Source organism: Suricata suricatta, chromosome 2 (assembly GCF_006229205.1).
Source record: "Suricata suricatta isolate VVHF042 chromosome 2, meerkat_22Aug2017_6uvM2_HiC, whole genome shotgun sequence".
Taxonomy (NCBI): Eukaryota; Metazoa; Chordata; class Mammalia; order Carnivora; family Herpestidae; genus Suricata; species Suricata suricatta.
This window is the reverse complement of record NC_043701.1, coordinates 159,438,008-159,456,979: the sequence shown is the minus strand read 5'-3', so window position 1 is coordinate 159,456,979 and position 18,972 is coordinate 159,438,008. Positions and strand designations below refer to the sequence as shown.

Here is an 18,972-nt window from a genome sequence, read left to right as displayed (position 1 = left end):
TATCTCATTAAGGCAGGGGGAGCCCGCTCTGTCGGTGAGAGTTTACCGCCGCTCACCCCATTATCTGCAAGGTGAAAGCCTGCGGTCATCAAAACCCAGTGAAGTATTGATCTTACCCCTATCCCCAAACCCAGTCCCGCGCCCTCCCCCTAGAGTGTATAGGGGCTGGAGAGGTGACACGGGGGGGGGGGGGAGGGGGGTGATGAGGGGGAAGGAGATCTCAGGCCCCCACTCTCTGTGTCTTAGCCCTTCCTCTGTAGTTCCTTTACATTCTCTGCTTCCAAATCATTATTTTTCCCTGTGTTCCTTTGGGGGGTGGTGGGGGAGGCCAGAGATAATTCACATCCCTCCAGGGTGGTAGAGGGGGCTCGCCTAGTTTTACATCCAGGGAAGATAAACTAAAGTTGAAACTTAACCGGAAGTATTTGCCCCCTGTTGACACAGAGTATAGGGTGTCTCTGGGCCTCAAACCCCATACCCCACAGGGAGGGCAACTGGTTTCCTTCTGGATCACCACCAAGTCCAAAAGAAGGAGGATACCCCCAAGGCCCCGCAAGGCTTAGAAACCTCAAAGTTAAGAAGGGGCTTCCCAGGTTCCCTGATGATGAGAACTTTGGAGAAAAGTCACAGCGTGTTAGAGAGGAAAGTTGTTTTCAGCCTAGTTTTGCTTCTAGCTAGTAACCCCAGGCAAGTCACTTTGCCTCTTCAGGCCACACAGAGTGTGCGAAGAATCGGCTTGGAAGAGCTCTAGAGCTCTCGCCCTCAGACACAACAATCTGTCAAAGTGCTGAGCTCCACCCGCAGAACTGGGGGTGCAGCTGTGTGCCCAGCACCTGCCTGACCTTCGGGAGCTATGGCCTCAAGGGGAGGAAGACATAGAAAGGATAAGTATGGAAATAATTAATAAGTTACAATTGTGATAAGAACTAGAAGGAAGAGTGTAGGTGCCATGAAAGTGTTTGAGAAGAGAGTAGAGGAGGGCACCTGGGTGGCTCAGTCGGTTAAGCATGGGACTTCAGCTCAGGTCATCATCCAGGTCATGATCTCACAGACTGTACTGTGAGTTAGAGCCCTGCATTGGGCTCTGTGCTCTCAGCTCAGAGCCTGGAGCCTGCTTCAGATTCTGTGTCTCTCTTTCTGCCCCTTCCCCACACATGCTCTGTTTCCCTCTGTCTCAAAAATGAATAAACGTTAAAAATAAAGAGAGAGAGAGAGAGAGAGAGAGAGAGAGAGAGAGAGAGAGAGAGAGAGAGAGAGAGAGAAAGGGAGTGGAGAGACCTTGCACAGGAAGCAGATGTTTCAGTAAAGATGCCCACTAATTCATTCAACACACGATGACTGAAGGTGCTCCAGAGTCCATGGGGAGCAAAGCGATGGCCCCTTCTCCCTGGAGCCCACAGTCCAGTGGGGGAGACAGCCAGCAATGATCTAATCACACGAATGAAAGTAAAATCACATCTGTGGTACATATACTGAAAAATATGACGGTGTCATGAGCGAGAATAAGAAGAGGAATTCACTTGGGGAAGAGAGGGTCACGGAAACCGGTCTGAGAATGCGATGGTCAGTCCATCATTTAAGATCAGAAGCCCTTCAGTGGAGTCTTTGGGAATCTCCTGGAGATGGCGCGCCTTCCTCCCCAACTCGCCTTGCCGTGGAGGGCTCCCAGGACGGAGACCCAGCAGAAAACGGGGTTCCGGTCTCTGACATTCCCGACCCCACCGTGGGGCTCACCTGGGAGGCTGAGGGAGGGCCGGCGGCGGCAGGTGGTACGCCGGGCGCACACCACGTTGGCCCGAGCGGAGTGCGCGGCGCCGCTGCGGTATCTGGGCTCATCTCCCTGCCCCGGAGCCGGGCTACTATTAATCTTGGTTGACGGTTTTTAATGTCCTAATTGGGAGGTGGGGAGAGCGGCCCAGTCCGCCCTAAAGGTAGAAGCGGCTAATGGGCCTCTTCATCACCGCCAGGAGCGGGTCCCTGGTGGAGCGCGAGGGGCGCTGCGGCAGGTGAGACGCGGAGCTAGCGGCGGCCCTTAATGAAGCTGCCCGGCCGGGGCGCACCGAGAGGCGGACTCCGGGGAGGGGGGCGGTTCCAGGGGGAGAGGCCGGTTAGCTCAGCCCAGTGCGGGGGCTCACCTGGGCGCCCTTTCCCGGAGGAGGCCTCCTGGGGGCGCAGTGCTGGGGTGGGTAGGGGTGCTGGGTTAGGCCTGAGTAGATAAGGGATCTTTTCAAAGCTGACGGGAGTTGGACCTGATATGGGGGGAGGAGGGGCTCGCCCTGCAGGAAGGAAGGGCCGGGCACAAAGTGAGCGCTCCGAAATGTTCCTGCCCTGCAAGGCCTGCCCTGCAAGGCCTGTGCCCGACGTGTGTAGGGAAGAGATGTTAGAAGCAAGTGTGAATTTACAGGCTTCCGGGACCCTAATGACTCCAGAGCGCCTTGCCTTTTCACAGCTGCTTCTCTTGCCCTCTGCGACTCAGTTTCTCTTCCGGAGCGGGGTTGTGAGCTCCGAGCCCTCCAACTCTCAAGCCCTCCACACCCCAGCCCCTCCGGCATATAAACGGGACCTGTAGCTAACCTAATCCTACCAATCCAGTCCCCCTCACCCACCCTCATGTGGCCCAAACTGCGGGGAGTGGGGTGCGGGTGGCGCTTGGGCCCACCCAGTCCCTCACGCGGTACGCGCCGTTCTCGCCCTCCCCTGGGAACCGCTGCGTTCTGGAACCGCGGCTTCTGCACCGGCTTCGCTGTCTCTCGGTGGCTGTCAGCGTCTCTCTCCCGCCCCTTTCCCCCTCCAGCCGCCCCAGAAATATATTGTATTCTCACCTAATCCCGTTCAATTACAGCATAATAAAACACATAATAAAAACCTAATTCATTTTTCTCCCGCGCCCCCCATCTCCCGGCATCTTCTTGCTCGGGATTAAAAATTTGTCTTCATGCTTGTGGCATCGTAGTCCCGGCGCCTCCGCATCTTTAATGTATGAGCCGGGGAGCTGGGGACCCGCTGGTTCTGCCGCCTCCGCTCCAGAAAGGCGTCCGCTAGTCACCTGAAAATGCGGGTAGGGAAGGAGGGAAAAGCGCATCCCTGAGTGGGGCCCCAATGGCAGCCCCCCTCCTTTCCACGGGATGATTTGGGGCTCAAAGGCCCCCAGATTTCCAGTGGCGGGGCAACAGCTTGTCAGTCAGATCCAACGGACCCAGTGTGGCCTCCATGGGGCGCAATGTGGGGCGGGTCTCTGGGAGGGAGTATACTAAGGAGATTTGGCTACCGGAGGCAGCCCAGCCCCCTGATGCGGAGCAGGGCCAGGCGAGGAGGGGCCCTAGTTTCCTCAGCCTTCATTCTCTCCTCTGCTCCTGATCTCAGCTAGCCCGGCCAACCGGGCTCTGGCTCCTATGCTGCCATCACCATCCTTAGTCCCTGGGGACTCTCTACCACCCTTTGACCACATTGTGAACAACCTGGGTCCCTGAAACAAGGTTAGAACCACCCACAAGGAATTATTAAGAATTGAGTAAGAGAAAATGTCCTACAGAGGCACGGTACCTGGAGGTTATAGACGGCAGGTCTGAGACCCAACACAACCTAGTGATACTTGCTCATGCCTTCATTCCTTCCTTCATGCATTTAGGGCAAGGGTTCTCAAACTTTCTGCATTTATAGGACCTTTAGTTTTCCAGGAATTTTTTCACAGTACCCTAGGCCAAAAGAAACAGCTAATAGTTCTGTGTAAGCACTTAAGTCCAAGCAATTTAGTACTTATTTCCATCCTTACTCCTTCGTACCTGTTTGAAAAACAAATGTACATACATTTGTTTGTGGGAGGGGGAATATTTTTATATAATTCTTAACTTTGAGAACTTACTAACGGGATATGTGTGCCTGTTGAGATCTGCCTAACTTCTCCAAACTTGGAATCAGTTTGGCTACTGCCACCTTCATTGCCTGTGCCCCATGGACTTTTGTGTGGCCCAGCAACCATCAAAAACCCAGGTTTGCAGAGACACTGAAAGCAATGCAGCACAATCTAATTTTGAAACCTTGAACTTGAACTAGTAGTCTATGCAGTGTCCAGCATATGTGGAGTATTGCTGGGCTCCTCTTGGAAACTGAAAATACCTTGCTGCAGTCCTAAGAATTCACTGTGGCACTCTGCGGTGCCTAAGTACACCATTTGGAAACCACAGATTTGGGGAGTCTGCCTGTTTCCTTTACACAGCAAGCCTCTAGTGGTCTTGGAAAGCTTGGGACAATTGAATAGAAGTCATCTGATTGGTCAAAGGAAAATAACTTGAATCTTATCCACAACTGGGAGATTAGATACAAGCAGGGTAGTCTGACAGCCTGGGGCTTTAGGTGTCAGAAGCCAGCTTGTAGAAATGGGGTCTTGAAAAAAAAATCACTAGCAGTGAAAGCAAGGCCAGCAGAAAGAATCAGACCCAGCAGAGGGCGTGAGTATCATAAAAAGGACGGCTTGTAAGGATATTGTAGGGTGATGCCTACTCTTACATCGCTATGACCCAGCACCTCCCCCACCCCATTGTGCCTTGGTGCCCTGGGAAACAGGCCATGAAAATGAAACTCTATTGCCAGAGGCCCAAGCAGCTCTGCTGCGGGGACCACTCAGTAGGCACTGGACAAGAATAAGGTAAAGGTGTCTCCTTGCCAGCATGCCTTAAATGATGGCAGCCGAGTGACAGTCCCAGAGGTGGCTGCAGAGGGATAGGGTAGGTTAGCACCCTGAGAAATGACTGCCAAAGGAAAAAGGCATTGACATGTCGAGAAACAGACAATAGAGTTGGAGACAGTAGCTCTGGTTTTATGTTAGACACTCTCTCTCACATCCCCTTTCATCTGGGACTCTGAGAGAGACACAGAAGAGAAGGGGCTGAGCCCCTCCTCTCACTGGCCATCCTGTGTAGGGACCTAGCTAGCGGCAAGCTTCACTTTGCCCCAGGGACTTTCCAATCCCCAGGTTCTGATACATCTCCCAGGGAGGATATGTTCCCCCCTCCTCCAGGCTGAAAGTCACTAAAGATGGGAGCCATTGTTTCTTTTGTGAAGATGTGACATCTTTTAGGTTTGCCGAGGAGTAGTAAAACAGATTGAGAAACATTAATGATCTTACCTAGGACCAACATATGAGTGGGGTTTAGGGCTCTTTTGCATTCCACATTCATTTATTCAGCAAACTCACTTACTGTGAGTCAGGCGGTATGATAGGTGTTGCGGGCATAAAAAAAAGTGATTGTATGAGCTGTTGTTTAATGGGTATAGAGTTTCAAATGTGCAAGATGAAAAAAATTATGAAGGCCTGTTTCACAACAATGTGAACATACTTAACACTATGAATTATACACTTAAAAATTGTTAAGATGGTACATTTTGGGTTATGTGTTTTTGGCACAATTTTTTAAAATTTTTTATGTTTTTTATTTATTTTTGAGAGACAGAGAGAGACAGCGTGAGCAGGGGATGGCCAGAGAGAGAGGGAGATACAGAATCTGAAACAGGGTTCAGGCTCTGAGCTAGCTGTCAGCACAGAGCCTGACACGGGGCTCAAACCCATGAACTGTGAGATCATAACCTGAGCTGAAGTCAGACGCTTAACCGACTGAGCCACCCAGGTGCCCACACAAATTTTTTTAAAAGTGAAGATAAGGTGCCTTCCCTCAGGGGGAGTTTCATGCAAATTGGAGAGGATCTGTATAGGGGCAATAATAATACACAGTGTAGTAAATACCAGTTATGATTTCAGCTAATAGTTATTGCTCTGCTTTGAGAACAGCCCCAGTCATAGAGATAGACATGAAGTAACGATGCCCAATGTCCTTGTAACTTGACCATGACCTCTGGCCACCTCCTAGGGGGAAACAACTAATCTAAGCCACACCAGTTTCTGAAACCTGAATGGGTAGATCAGGAACTGGAGCCGGTTGAAGCTGCTTTATGGCAGGGTCCATAAACTCCAGTTGCTGAGGCCCAGGGAGCTGCCCAGCTTCCTGTTATTTCCAAGGCCAGGCTGGTTGGCTTCATCTCTGGTTGTGAGAGCTACTCCAGAGTCCTTCCAGTACTTCCCTCTATTTACTGAAGCTAGCCACAATCATTCTCTTGTTGCATTCCACAAAATAGCTTGAATTAAAACTCAAACCATGATGAATGGATCAAGAAGATGTGGTTTATATATACAATGGAGTACTACATGGCAATGAGAAAGAATGAAATCTGCCCATTTGTAGCAACGTGGATGGAACTCGAGGGTGTCATGCTAAGTGAAATAAGTCAGGCAGAGAAAGAGAGTTACCATATATTTTCACTCATATGTGGAACAGGAGAAACTTAGCAGAGGACCATGGGGGAAGGGAAGGGGAGGAATAGTTAAGGAGAGGGAGGGAGGCAAACCATAAGAGACTCTTTAATACTGAGAACAAACTGAGGGTTGATAGGGGTGGGGGAGAGGGGAAAGGGGATGATGGGCATGGAGGAGGGCACTTGCCGGGATGAGCACTGGGTGTAAAAAGGAAACCAACTTGACAATAAACTATAAAAGAAAAAAAAAAACTTAAACCAGAGTGCTTTTTCTGGGAAATGAAAGCTGTCAACTGATTGAAGACGTGCTGGTGGTAGGGCAAAGGAGGTCTTCAGTCTAAAAATAATATAGGCAGTGGATTGGTTAATTTATAGATTTATGTAGCAAACTTTTGTTCCATAAGTGAACAATTTATCCCGAAGGAACTGCCTGTTGCTTGTTAAGAGGGAAGGGTTACCCTCCCGTTGGATGCGTGGGGTGGGGGGAGGAAGGGGCTGTGTTTGTAGCCCACACTCTGCAGGGTTCCTCCCCTGTTCTAATGGTTGTTACTCAGGTTTCAAAAGCTTGCTGGTTTAAGATGAGAAGGAGGAAAGGAAAAGCTGGAGGAGGCTGGGGCCCAGAGCTGGGGCCTGCGGTTGGCTCTCTGGCAGCCTGAGTTGGGACGACTGCCCATGGGGAAAACGGTGTGTATATTTAGGAAGAGGAGGGAGCTGCCCAGGAAGTTCCCTCGGAGGGTATGATGCAACTGAGTCAAGATTCCGCCACAGTTCCAACAAAAGAATGCCTCTGCAGCAGCAGCAAAACCGAGATCGTCGGAACATGCAGGGAGATTGATTTAGAGGGGATGGGGAGAGGCACCCTAATGACTGCTGGGCACAGGCTGTGTCCCTGCAGATGGGAAAGAAATCTGTTCACCCAATAGGCCATTTCACTGAGCATACAGCCACTCTTAGCAGAGTAAACGTTTCGTGAACCGTGGGATGCAAGCCCAAGTGGCAAGGCCCATAGCCCCGTACGCCGCCAAAAACTCCGGGCTTGGGACCCAGGAAAGACTTCGCGCGATTCCTCGAAAACGTCGCGGATTTCCGGGCAGGAAGTCAAAGGGCGGGCGCTGGGGCGCTCGTGAGCTTCGAAACTGGAAAGGAGGAAAGCGATTTGGTGGATTTAACGGTCCAGGACCGAGGTCACCCAGAAAGCGGATCTGATACCGTAGGTTCCTAGCTCAGGTAGGGGAGATGAATTGCATTCCAGGCCAGCGGCTATAATGCCGTTGCCTGGGAAACGGAAAGGAGGTGGAGCCGAGCCTAACTTTGATTGACAAGGGCCAGAGGAGGGGCGGGACTCTGCGCTGACTGGCTTTGCCCCAAGAGGGCGTGACTTACCGATGACAGACAGATCCCCCCGGGGCGGGGCTGGATTGAGACTGACAAGCTTGACTGAGAGGAAATGGGCTTGCCTGTGACTTGTAGGGCTCCGCAAGGGGGTCGGCGGGAGAGCGAGGTGGAGCGGGCGACTAGCCTAGTCTGAGTGGCATGCGCCCCCAGAGCCGGAGCTGAAGCCGGCCCTAAACACTGCCCCTAAGATGCCAGCGTCAGTGACCCTAGAAAAGAGCAGGACGTGCCCACTTGGCCCCCTCCCTATGGCCAGCCTAACCCAGACCTGAGCCATTTTTCTCCTCAGAAAATGGGTTGGGAGAGAAGGAGGTTTGTGGTCTTAATAATGGGCAAGTTCTGGAGCAGATGAGGCCAGGCCAGGAGGAGCCTGGAGAAGACCGAAGACACAGATGTCGGCTCCCAAAGAAGGTTCCCAGAGTCTGAGCATAAAGACAAAGAGAGGCCCAAGAATGAGGGAGATTATTTTCCAGCAAGAAAAGTGCTCCCTCTGCCCAAATGCTGACTTTCCAGGAAAATTCCAAGTAGGTGGAGGCAGTTTGGAAAAGGTACCTGGCTAGGTTTTGCCTTTAGAGAGCCTGTGAAGTTAGCCCAAAGCTAACTTTGGCTTTGAGAAGCTGGTGTGGAATTAGGAAGGAAAGATGGCAGCAAAGCATTCCTTCCTAACTGGCCTCACTGGTGCCTTGGCCAGTCCTCTCCCTGATAGGGTTTAGTGTTATCTGCAGAACACAATAAGTATGTTGTAAAATGCTCTTCATGATTTTGTTTAACAGAGGTTCCTGCCCCTTCCTCCCCAAGTAGGTTTATTTTGCCTGGATTTTCCAGTAAGAGTGCAAGGCCTTTTTTCAAGGAGATTACCAATGACCAAGGCTGTAACTGCAGAAAGAGGCTTCAAGAGTTGACCCAGGGCCCTGTGGGCTTGGTAGGAGGCACCGGTCAAGACTGGCAGAACAGGATGGAATTGAACCTGGTTTTCAAAATGTCACACCATATTTAAAAACATTTTTTTTTAATTAAACTCTAGGCCCAACATGGGCTCAAACTCACAACCCCATGACCAGGGGTCACATGCTATACTGACTGAGCTGGCCAGGCAGCCCATCTAAATATCGCCCTGTATTAAAAAATTTGTTTAATGTTTATTTTGGAGAGAGAGAGAGACAGAGTGTGAATGGGGGTGGGGCAGAGAAAGAAGAAGACACAGAATCTGAAGCAGGCTCCAGGCTCTGAGCTGTGAGCACAGAGCCCGCCCCAGAGCTCCCTCTCACAAATCAGGAGATTATGAGCCAAAGTTGGACACTTAACCAGTTGAGCCACCCAGGCGCCCCCTGCCAAACCATATTTAATCAAGAATAGGAATCTTTGCTTATGTTCCTTCAGCTGTAAAACTCTCAAGCTTGGAAACTCCTTGGGCTTTATTTTTTTTTAATTTTTTTGTTAATGTTTTATTTATTTTTGATACAGAGAGAGAGAGCATGAGAGTAGGAGGGGCAGCAAAGAAGGAGACACAGAACCGGAAACAGGCTCCAGGCTCTGAGCTAGCTGTCAGCACAGAGCCTGACGCAGGGCTCAAACCCACGAACATGAGATCTGACCTGAGCTGAAGTCAGAGGCTTAACCGACTGAGCTACCCAGGCGCCCCTCCTTGGGCTTTAGTAAAAGGTCTGAGTACACTTGTGGGCCTATCAGTCATGTGGGCCTATAAACAAACTGGGCCCAGGGAGGAGAGGCCCTGGAATGACAGAGAGACTAGGAGAATTGTTTCAGGTTTGGCTGGTGGCTGGCTGGTGAGGAATCTGCTTAGTATAGTGGCTTCAGAGTCACACGACTAAACTTGAATCCTGGTTCCTGGTTGTGTGACTATGGGCAACTTTTTAAATGTCTTGAAGCCTGTGTTTTTGCTAAGAATTTACATAGCATGTCTGGTCCCACAGTGGGTTGTGAAGATCAAAAGAGATAATGGACTTGAAGCGCTTGGCCGAGCACCACATGTAGGGCTCAATAAGCAGTAGCTGGTGTCACCCCCATTGCCCATACAGGGAAACTTCCATTTCCTAAGAGGAGTGAGAGAGCCGAGGCCAAGGTACAAGGTTCACTTCAGGCCTTTTCGAGACTACAGTCCTACAGATTTCCCCCACCACCTAGTGTGAGAGCTTTGAGCTGAAAAAGGGGAGATGAGGGGGTAGTCCTGCAGGGAGTAGGCAATGGATTTTATTGTAGATTCATTGATGTTTATTCTTTTGAATCTTCCAAAGCCAAGACTTGGAATAAGAGAGGCAACTAACTATAAACTGTTTGATAGTAGCTCTCACCATCTGTCCAGAGGCATGAACTTCTGGCCCCATTTCTCTTAGGGAAAATAAAGGGGATTACATAAGGAGGGAATGAAGGGTCCTGGGATGGGGGTAGAAGGGGTGTCAACTAGCAAATGGTCCCTGCCAGGCTTGTGTCTGTGTGGTATTGATGGGGGCGTGGAGGAGGGGTATGGAGGGTGTGCTGGTGTCCTAACTTCTCTCTGATGGAGCTGAACAGTCCTTAGCCTTTCTCTCTCCAGAGGCTTCCCTGGGAACCAGCAGCCACCAACCCATCCAACCCATGCCAAATGCCTGAAGGGAACCAAGAAGCCCAGAGCTTGCGCTGGTACATAGGTGTGATCAGCCTTCCTAGCCAAGAAGGAAATGAAGCCAGGACTCTGTCTGCAAAGGGAACAGAAAGCATCTACATCCCCTTAGTACTCAGGGTGCTGACGGAGGACTGATTTTCTAATCTCAGAGTGCCCTCTGCTGGGGGCTGAGGTTCCATACAGAAGGGACCTGGACTTTGTGGGGAGGGAAGGGAAGGCGGAAGGCAGGAGACTGGTTCTTCCTGGGCACTAAGGACACGGAATCAAGTGAAGTTCAAGAAGTAGACAGATTTTTAATTAACAATGGCATCATAGGTTTAGTCACTGGTAGCAGATAATTGGGAGAGCATGAAAATGCTCTTAGAGGATCCCACTGGGCCTTCATCCATCCTACCCACTGCTTCAGCTAGAGCTCATGGGAGTTGGGAGTCAAGGTCCAGCTCTGTATCCTGTGAGTGTACCACCACATATCCCATTCCCAAGCCTACCCGCCCTTTGGACCAGCTATGGATACCTGGGCCCTTCTTCCTCTTGGGGACTGGGGGTGGGAGTAGAGGTAGGAGCAGGGCCAAGCCGCAAAAAAGAGGAGCTAAGGTCAGGGTTCTGCTGAATGTCTAACAAGAGTCAAGAGAACACAGAATTTCCTGTCTTAAGATTGTATACTCAGGGCCTAGTTGCCCTTGAGGGTGTGCTAGTTGTCTCCACTCAGCTACCTGTGGAGGTTAAGCACCGTCCCCACAGCTGCGTCCCTCTGCCAGAGGGGGCGCTGGGCGCTCTTAAAGGGGGAATGCTTGCTCTGCCTTCCTGGCTTTTTGGTTGGTTGGGACTTTAGATGTAGATTTGAGGTTATGATGTCAGAGGAAACTAAGAACTCCTAAGAATGTACCTAAAGATGGCCACACTGCAGTGTGGGGGAGATGGGAAGATGGCAGGAATGGGACAGTATACCACCGCTCCTTTGTTCTGATAGAGGAAAGGAGAAGAAACTGGCTCTTTCAGGGTGTGGGGGATGCATCAACTCCCCATCTCCCTTACCCTGGTATGTCTTTCTCTGCCAGCCCAGTCCTTGGGAGCCAGGAAACAGTAATCTGAAGGATTTGGCCCAGTTTGGCCTGCTGGTATCCCTCCGTTTTTGTCCTAAGATGCTGGCTACTCCGGTGTCCAGAAGGGGCGAGGTGCTGTTAGAAATGACTTGGCCGGTGGAACTGTTTAGGCAGGGAAGTCCTGGAACCTGGCTGGCTGACAGGTGGCAAGAGGCCGAGAGGAGAAGCCAAGATATCAGGACACCCTAGGACAGCACATCTGTTCCTTGCTTCCCGGACAGCATGTACACACACACATACACACGTATCGTGTGTGTCCATACACAGACATAGAAGCACAGCAGAAAGGGATTATGTGACCCTGCTCTTTGAAACCAGAGAGGAGAGGAAAAGGCTTAATGGGGACACCTCTCAGCCTAAGGATTGCTGGTCTCAATGGCTGCTTCCCCACCAAGCCCCGCCCAGTACCAGGCAGATGGGCCAGTGGCAGGGATGGCAAGGGTCCACTAAAGCAGCAGCCCAAGGAGATGAGGGAGGAGTCCAGGGGCTGACCCTCCTTCAGAGTCCCTTGTTGTAGTAAACCACTTCGATGCTGGGGTTTTGCTCACGGATCTGAGCTCTCAGCTCCGGCTCCAGCCTGCTCACATGTAAGGAGCTGCAACAGAACAGCACAGGCAGGCTCAGGATCCCCTGAACCTCAAAATGCCTCAGGGACCACTCCACCCTTCCTCCCAGGCTGAGTAATAGTTTTCAACTGCCAGAAGGCCAACTCATTATCATCCCCCCTCCCCATAAATTGAGTGCCTGCCAAGCCTCCTCCTGGAACCCACTGAAGGGTCCTAAGGTCAGTGGGTTCCAGAGATGTGGAGACCTGTCCAGAGCCCCTCAACCAAGCCCAGGGGCAGCACTTACCTTCTTTGGGGGAACAGGGCACAGCACAAGGGGGTGGCAAATACCAGGCTGGGGAAGAAGAGTGTTGGGAAGATCTGTGAAGTTTTGACCTATGGTTGCCGGCTCCCTGCTTCCCACCCCATCCCTGGAGACAGCCCCAAGGGGTAGAGGTTGACTAAAGCCAATGCTGACAATAGGTTCTGGCTAAGGAAAGAGCCTCCAGGGCAGTGACCCAGAGCTCCACAGCCAGTGAGCGCCTGAATCAAATTAAATGTGCATGCAACTCCTGGATGATACCAAATCATGTATTTCCATGCTTTCCTCTTGTACATGAGAACTAGAATGTCTCCAACTGTTGACCTTCAAGGATGGAGAACACCTGCTAACACACACAGCATGCCCCACCAGCTGAACGTATGAATGAATGGTGTACATGAACCCAGTAATCAGTAAGTACCCACCCACATCCACCATGGAGAGGGCACTCCCACACACCGAAGCTAAGTCCCCGCACACTTACCAGAAGCCCACAAGTCCCACCTGCAGGGGTGCTCCCAGCCAGGGGCGACGCTGTGGGGAGACAGAGACAACGGAATGGCTTGTGCCCCCTCCTCCTTTAGCCCACACCGCATTCCCCCTATGACAGTTCAATCCCATCAACCCTGATTTGTGGCCCTTTCCTTTCTCCCAAGACCACAACAGGGCTGGAATGGCCACATCACCAGCCTCTAGTCCAGCCAGGCCTGCTTGCTGACACCCTCCCTAGTGTCCCATCACCCACTCTCCCCTCACAGGATTTGTTCTGCACTGCCCCCAGGAGCTGCTTTCTTCTGGAAGCCTCCGCCAACCCTCCGCTCACTTCCTCCCATCCCAGTGGCACACATGAACCTGCCCCTTTCCTGTTCTGCACACCCTTCTCCATTCACTCCAGCCACAGGGACCGCCGTTCTGTTCCTCCCGTGAGCACAGCTGGTGCTCAATAAATGCTGGTGAATAAAGGATTCAATAAATGAGCTCGTAGTCCTGTGCCTTCTTCTCTGTTCTGTTCGTGCATGTGGGAGCCTGTGTGTCTCACTGTTGTTAGTAGGTGACAGCATGAATATAACGTCAAGTGTGATGGGGTGGGCCATCCCTGTGTGCCAGAGACCTCTGGAGTGACACCAATTCTCTTCAGGGCAGAAACCATTTCCTTCCTTCCCTCATCTTCTCCTCCTGCTCCCTCAGTGTTCCTTCACCCCAGCCCAACTCCTTCCTGCCAACTGAATGAATGAAGGTGGAGGAGGGCAGTTCAGGGGTGGAGCCAACAGGGGGCAAGTCTCAGACTCAGAAGAGGGGTGGGGACTGCTCACTTCTGCTTCCAACCACCACCTCTTCCAGGATGGGAAAGGTGGGAGTGGCCTACCTTTAGGAAGTCTTTCTTCTCCAGAGCGTCCATGATCACAGGGGGAATGGCTACACACGGTCAGGGCAGAGGAGAGAGTTAGTGGAATGAAAGTCGGGATCCTGCGGAGGGGCGGATCCCTTTCATAACTCTTCCCACTCCCCCCAGAGTGCTCAAAACCCCTGGAGAATGCACCCCATCTCTTAGAGCCTCCCATCCCCCCATCCAGGTACCCCTGTCTCACCCATGGCAGGAATGGCCATGCAGATTCTCGATATCACCACCTGGAAGATTCCTTGCTTGGCAGCGGCCACTGAGTGGCCAAGTCTCCGACCTTCCTCATCAGTCACAGGGATGCCCACCTGCAGTTCCCTGAGAAGGAAAGGGTCGGGGTCAGATCACAGGCCCAAATCCTACCTGCAGTGTCCCCCCCACAGCCCCAGGGCTCCCATCAGATATCACAGATTCAAAGACTGTTTCTCCTGCTCCAGGGTCCCGGAGTTAGACTAAGACTGTGCCCAGAAGCTTCTGTTTGGAGAGGGAGAGGACGTCCCCACCCTGGGCCAGTGTGCATGGCAGGATGGCATGCCCACCTGCATGCTAGGAGCCGGAGCCACTCACCTCTGCCTCATCAGGGGGATGTTGATGCAGTTGGCAGCTGCCACAGCTGCAAAGGGCACAAATCGGCCCACCAGGGGGGGCAGGTGCTGGGGGGGAGGAAAGATATCACTCAGTGGCCCTAAGGGCCATGGAGTGGTGAGAGCTCTCGGGAGAGATGTGGGAGCCTGTAGGTTGGTGTGGATGCGTGATGGGCAAGAGGGAGATAGACGAAAGTGAGTGAGGGGGCAGTATGAGGCGGGGGGCATTTACCTTGGTGAGGGATTTGAGGCCCAGGGCTGTGGCCACAGCCCCGGTGGTGGCACTCACATAAGCTGTTCCCAGCTGCCTGTGGGTGGAAGAGTCAGGACACAAGTGGGGGGGGAGGTGAACGGCCCAGCATGTGGTTCTTTGCTACAGGGACATGCCCAAACCCTCAATACATGAGGCGTGACAGGCAGAGAGGTTCCTCCCCTGCTGCAGTGTAGACCTGCCTGGAAGTTCCAATCTGTCCCCTTAGGGAGAGGGTCCCCCATGGGGCAGGCAAGAGGACCCCAAGCCCTCAGGCCAAGAGAGCAGGGGTGGGGAGAGGGGTGGGCAGAGGGGAGGGCGTTAAGTCACCACTGGCTGCAGGAGCACCCGGGAAAAGGGGCAAACAAGAGGGAGCAATGGTCGGCCTGGAGGTGAGGGGTGGGGAGTCCCTGGGGATGAGCTCTCACCCCACAGTGATGGGAGCATCGCCACTGCGGTTGGAGTAATTAACAACAGCATTGAAGGACTGATTCACCCACTGCCAGAACACCACGGTTGGGGTCTTCCTGAGGGAACAAAGACACTTATTTCTGCCCCTCATCCTCAAACCCTGATAATGAAACCCTAAAGGTTATTCCCAAACCCTCAGAAGGGACACAGCTGATGACCTTAGAACTTGCTCCGATGACCTCTGCACCCCCCTCCCCACTTCCGCAGCCACATACACTTGTCTCTGGGGTGAGAGGAACCCTGGGGCTGAGTTCTGAGGAAGGTAAGGGATTCGAACCCAAGCTCTCCTTCACCCACAATTCTCTGCCCAAACCGGTCTCACCTAATCACAAGCTACACTCTAGCTTGGACAGACTGCCCAGGGAGAGGATGCAAGGGGCAGGACCTGCCTGTAGAAGGTGAGCATGCAGCCAGTGATGGTCATGTTCATGGGCACCTGGGCTGACATACGGCCAATCAGGACCACCTTCTCCCCTGTGTCCGGATGGAAGGCAGAATCGTACACATACTTGGCCCTCCACAACTGGTCCTCAGTGAGCCCTGGCGTCACCACACCGGCCCTGCAGAGAGTGGTAAGGAACAGACAGGCAATTCTAGGGGGCAGATCTGCCCCCACAGCCCTGACCACTGAGGTCAGGGGAAGTCTGGGCAGGGGACCAGGAACTTTGGCCCTGAGTCTCAGAATAAAGGAGCTCCTTGTCTCTGAGGGAGTCAAATCTTCCCAGAAGGGTAGGAGGGATCCTTTTTCCATTTTCCTTCTAGCCACATAAAGAAAGGTGCCCTTCTCTTTCTGCCTAAATGCCTGGCCATGGGTAATGGTGGTTTCCAATGGGTCAAAAATGGCTGGGAGCATCGCAAGGGTATTTCCTTCTGGGGACAAGTGGGGATGCTCTCCTACCTCCTTGGGACTCAACTTTGAGCCCCCTCTGTCCTTGAAGGGGGTGAGCCTAGCAGTGGGACAGGCCCCTGTTGAAGGTTGTGAAGCATGCAGTGGCCCCCTCCACAAACATCAATGCCACCTCCTCAACCCAAACACCCTGAAATTCTCTGGGTTGAAGCTCTGTGTCATAGTCGCCTGGGATTCCAACACAGAGCCAGGGAGTAAGGGGGTGGAGGAGTGGGACAGGCTCACCCTCAAGCTTGAGGAGATGCATCCAAAAGGTACTATATTAATGGCAGGGACTGAGTACCCCTCATTCAGATGGGGTAGCGGGCTACCTGTAGTTCTGCACAATGTTCCGGGAAGCTTCCAGCTGTGCTCCAGACAGCAGCAGATTTCGGGGATCAGTAACAGTGAAGAAGTGCCGGGCTCTGCCCAGAAAAGTGCTTTGGTCCCAGCGAGGTTCCTGGATATTGATATCTAAGGGCAAGTCACCCATTTTCTGCAGAACAAAGATCAGAATCAGAGGACTCCGAGGATGGGGTCCAAGAGCTCTCCCTGCGGGAGCCTCTGATGGCCCTGACCTGGTCCCTGGGCCTAGCACCAATCCCTTCTAGAGCTCAAGGTGACTCCAGAGAGGTAAGCAAGGGTTGGGGGGAGGAGCTGTTTTCCAGGCAATGACCTGGCTCAGAGACCTGCAGCCACTGGAGGAGAGGGCAGGGGAAAACAGAACCAGAAAACACAGGTCTCTTCTGCACGCTAGCGTGGTGCAGGTTTTCATCAGCGAGGATTTACATGTGTATGGTTAATGCAGCAGCAGTCACTAATCCCGTGCAGATACCCGTGTGCTCTACATGCACAAAAATGTGTATTATATGCATTATACATGCATGCTCATTTCAGCTTTAGCCCCAGCTGCCTTGAGACCTAGATACAAACCCCCAAGGCTGTCTGGGAAGATGGCATAAGCCCTCCCACGCCCCAGCCCCTGATTGGAGGAGAACAAGGGCTCACTGGCTACTTCAGGGCTTATCTATTCCAGATCTCAAATAGGGGAGTCTGATGCCAGCCAGGCATGCGTACTCATGGGTACGCACAAGTCCCCTCTCCCACACTGAATGGCCCAAGGTCCTCCTTGTTCCTCAGCTGGGCAAGACTGGTACAGACGCCCATCCACCACTCCCCAAGCCACCTCCGTCCAGAAAGGAGGATTCAATAAGTGCCTTCTCCACCCACTGTTGAGAGGAAAGCCTGAAGCAGCCGTCGGGCTGTGTTAACGTAAAATCGTCCAGTATGACTAATCCTCTCCAACCATACTTCCTTCCTCACTGGAAGAGACACCCTCCCCTCTCCCACAGGCTCACTCTCACATACCCATACACAAAAATATGTACATGCCCTACACAGATATACAAACGGTGGACACGCCCTGCACACACTAGCCTACAAAGTCCGTTACTTGCGCGCACACACACACACACACACACACACACACACACACACCATATCCATCAAGTGCAGACACTAGAAAGTGTGACCACATAAGGCCCCACCCTGACATTACTCCACCAACCAACCTACCCGCGGTCCCCAAGAACCTCCCTAGAACCCAAGATACTGAACCCGGATAGGACGGAGAGCACACCCAAGGCAGGCTTCCCTCCCTCCTAGCCCTCAGCGTCCTACTCCCCCGAACCCCACCCTGGAGAGCCAGCACTCACGCTTTGCTGAGCTCCTGGGTTTCTGGCCTCTGCAGCTCCCAGACCCGCCTTTCTCCCGGCGCGTCGCCCCTGCCCCCGCCCCCCAACCCATCACGCGTAACGTCACGCGTGACGCTAGCCGGCAGGAGGGGCGGGGGTTCCCCCCCGCGCGTCCGCCGGGCGTGCCTAGGGATTGGCAGAAGCTGGGGGCGGTGGGTGGTATTTGGGGCGACGCCCCCAGCCCCGGCTGCAGGGAGCTGGCTCTTCGCCGCCTCCCAGAGCCAATCAGGGCTCTAGGAGTCAGTTCTGGCCGGTCCCCAGGCCTGGAGACGAGGGGAGGGGCCGCGGGTGCTGCCCCCTTTGCTTGCAGTCCCGTCGCTGGCCTAGGGAGGCACCCGGCCTCGGATAGCAACGCGTTTAGGTGCTCAGGGCGAAAACTCGCTGGGCGCTGGACGAAGGCTTGCGGCTTGGAGGGGCCATCCTCTGATAGTGCGCCCGGAGGGACTCGGGTTACCGCCCGGCTTGTTTACTAGATGGCCGCCTTGGCAGTGGCCTCTGCCTACTTGGCCCCCTGGGCTCCTACCCAGGTCCCACAAGCTTTTCTCGCAGCAGTTGGGCATTCGCAGCCCTCCACAATCTTGTTCTACTCGTGGCTGTGCCCCTTCTATGCTCCCACCCTTTTCCTGCTCCAGCCCCTTTCTTACCTAGCTCCGCTGGGTCCTCAGTTTCCTTATGCCCCCATTCCCTACCCCTGCACCACAGATCTTAGCCCCAGTCTCTGCTCTGGGAGGTGTAGGGGAAGAAGGCTCAAGGTAGCTCTGTCTGCATCAAGCAAGTGGATAGAAAGATTCTTCCTTCCCCTAGTGTCCTTGGATCAGTGCTCCACTCTGTCCCCTTTCCAGAACTGAGGGGGTCAGAGAGACACTGTGAAATAGAAGGAAGATGCATGCGAAAGAAGTCAACACACACTCACACACACATTTCAAAACTCACCCAGTCACCTTACAGGGCACGCCTGCCGCACACCCAGGCGCCAGCCCACGCTCCTGCCCACCGCATGCTCACGCCCCCTCTGCCCAGGAGACAGTCCTTCACTGAGACCTCAGAGGTGACGCGACGGGGTGACAGTTCCGACCCCAAATATCTAGCTTGGCCTGGAGAAGACGCGGTTCTGGGCTCCCCTGCGCTGAACCGGTAGCGGGAGGGGGCGAGGCGTGACCCAAACCCTAAATTCGTGGGGAGTGGCGGGGCATCAGAACTGCAGCCCGCGGAACCCTAGGGCCTCAGCCCAGGTGACAAACGGCGGACCAGCGCGCCCAAGAAGGAGGTGGAGGGAGTGACTGGCGGCCCTCACAGCCAATGGGTGCCCGGAGCTACGTAGGCCACCCCGATTCCTG

At 53.3% G+C, this 18,972-nt stretch overlaps 1 protein-coding gene across 3 annotated transcripts; it reads right to left on the bottom strand.

Moving 5' to 3' along the window:
• Positions 1–10,589: 10,589 nt before the first annotated feature.
• Positions 10,590–18,860, bottom strand: SFXN3 (sideroflexin 3). 3 transcript variants are annotated; one of them, XM_029932411.1, is made up of 11 exons: positions 18,569–18,860; positions 16,214–16,377; positions 15,385–15,588; positions 14,953–15,051; positions 14,507–14,582; positions 14,258–14,343; positions 13,881–14,008; positions 13,658–13,707; positions 12,776–12,825; positions 12,277–12,324; positions 10,590–12,019 (listed from the first exon to the last, which is right to left on the bottom strand). In XM_029932411.1, exons 2-11 carry the CDS (start codon positions 16,372–16,374, stop codon positions 11,923–11,925), a joined length of 999 nt encoding a protein of 332 aa, XP_029788271.1. In that variant the 5' UTR covers positions 16,375–16,377; positions 18,569–18,860; the 3' UTR covers positions 10,590–11,922. The 3 variants fall into 3 exon arrangements, with proteins under 3 accessions (XP_029788271.1, XP_029788270.1, XP_029788272.1); XM_029932410.1 differs by lacking the exon at positions 18,569–18,860 and adding an exon at positions 17,597–17,696; XM_029932412.1 differs by lacking the exon at positions 18,569–18,860 and adding an exon at positions 17,597–17,696 and having other exon boundaries at positions 15,385–15,555.
• Between the last annotated feature and the right edge of the window lie 112 nt (positions 18,861–18,972).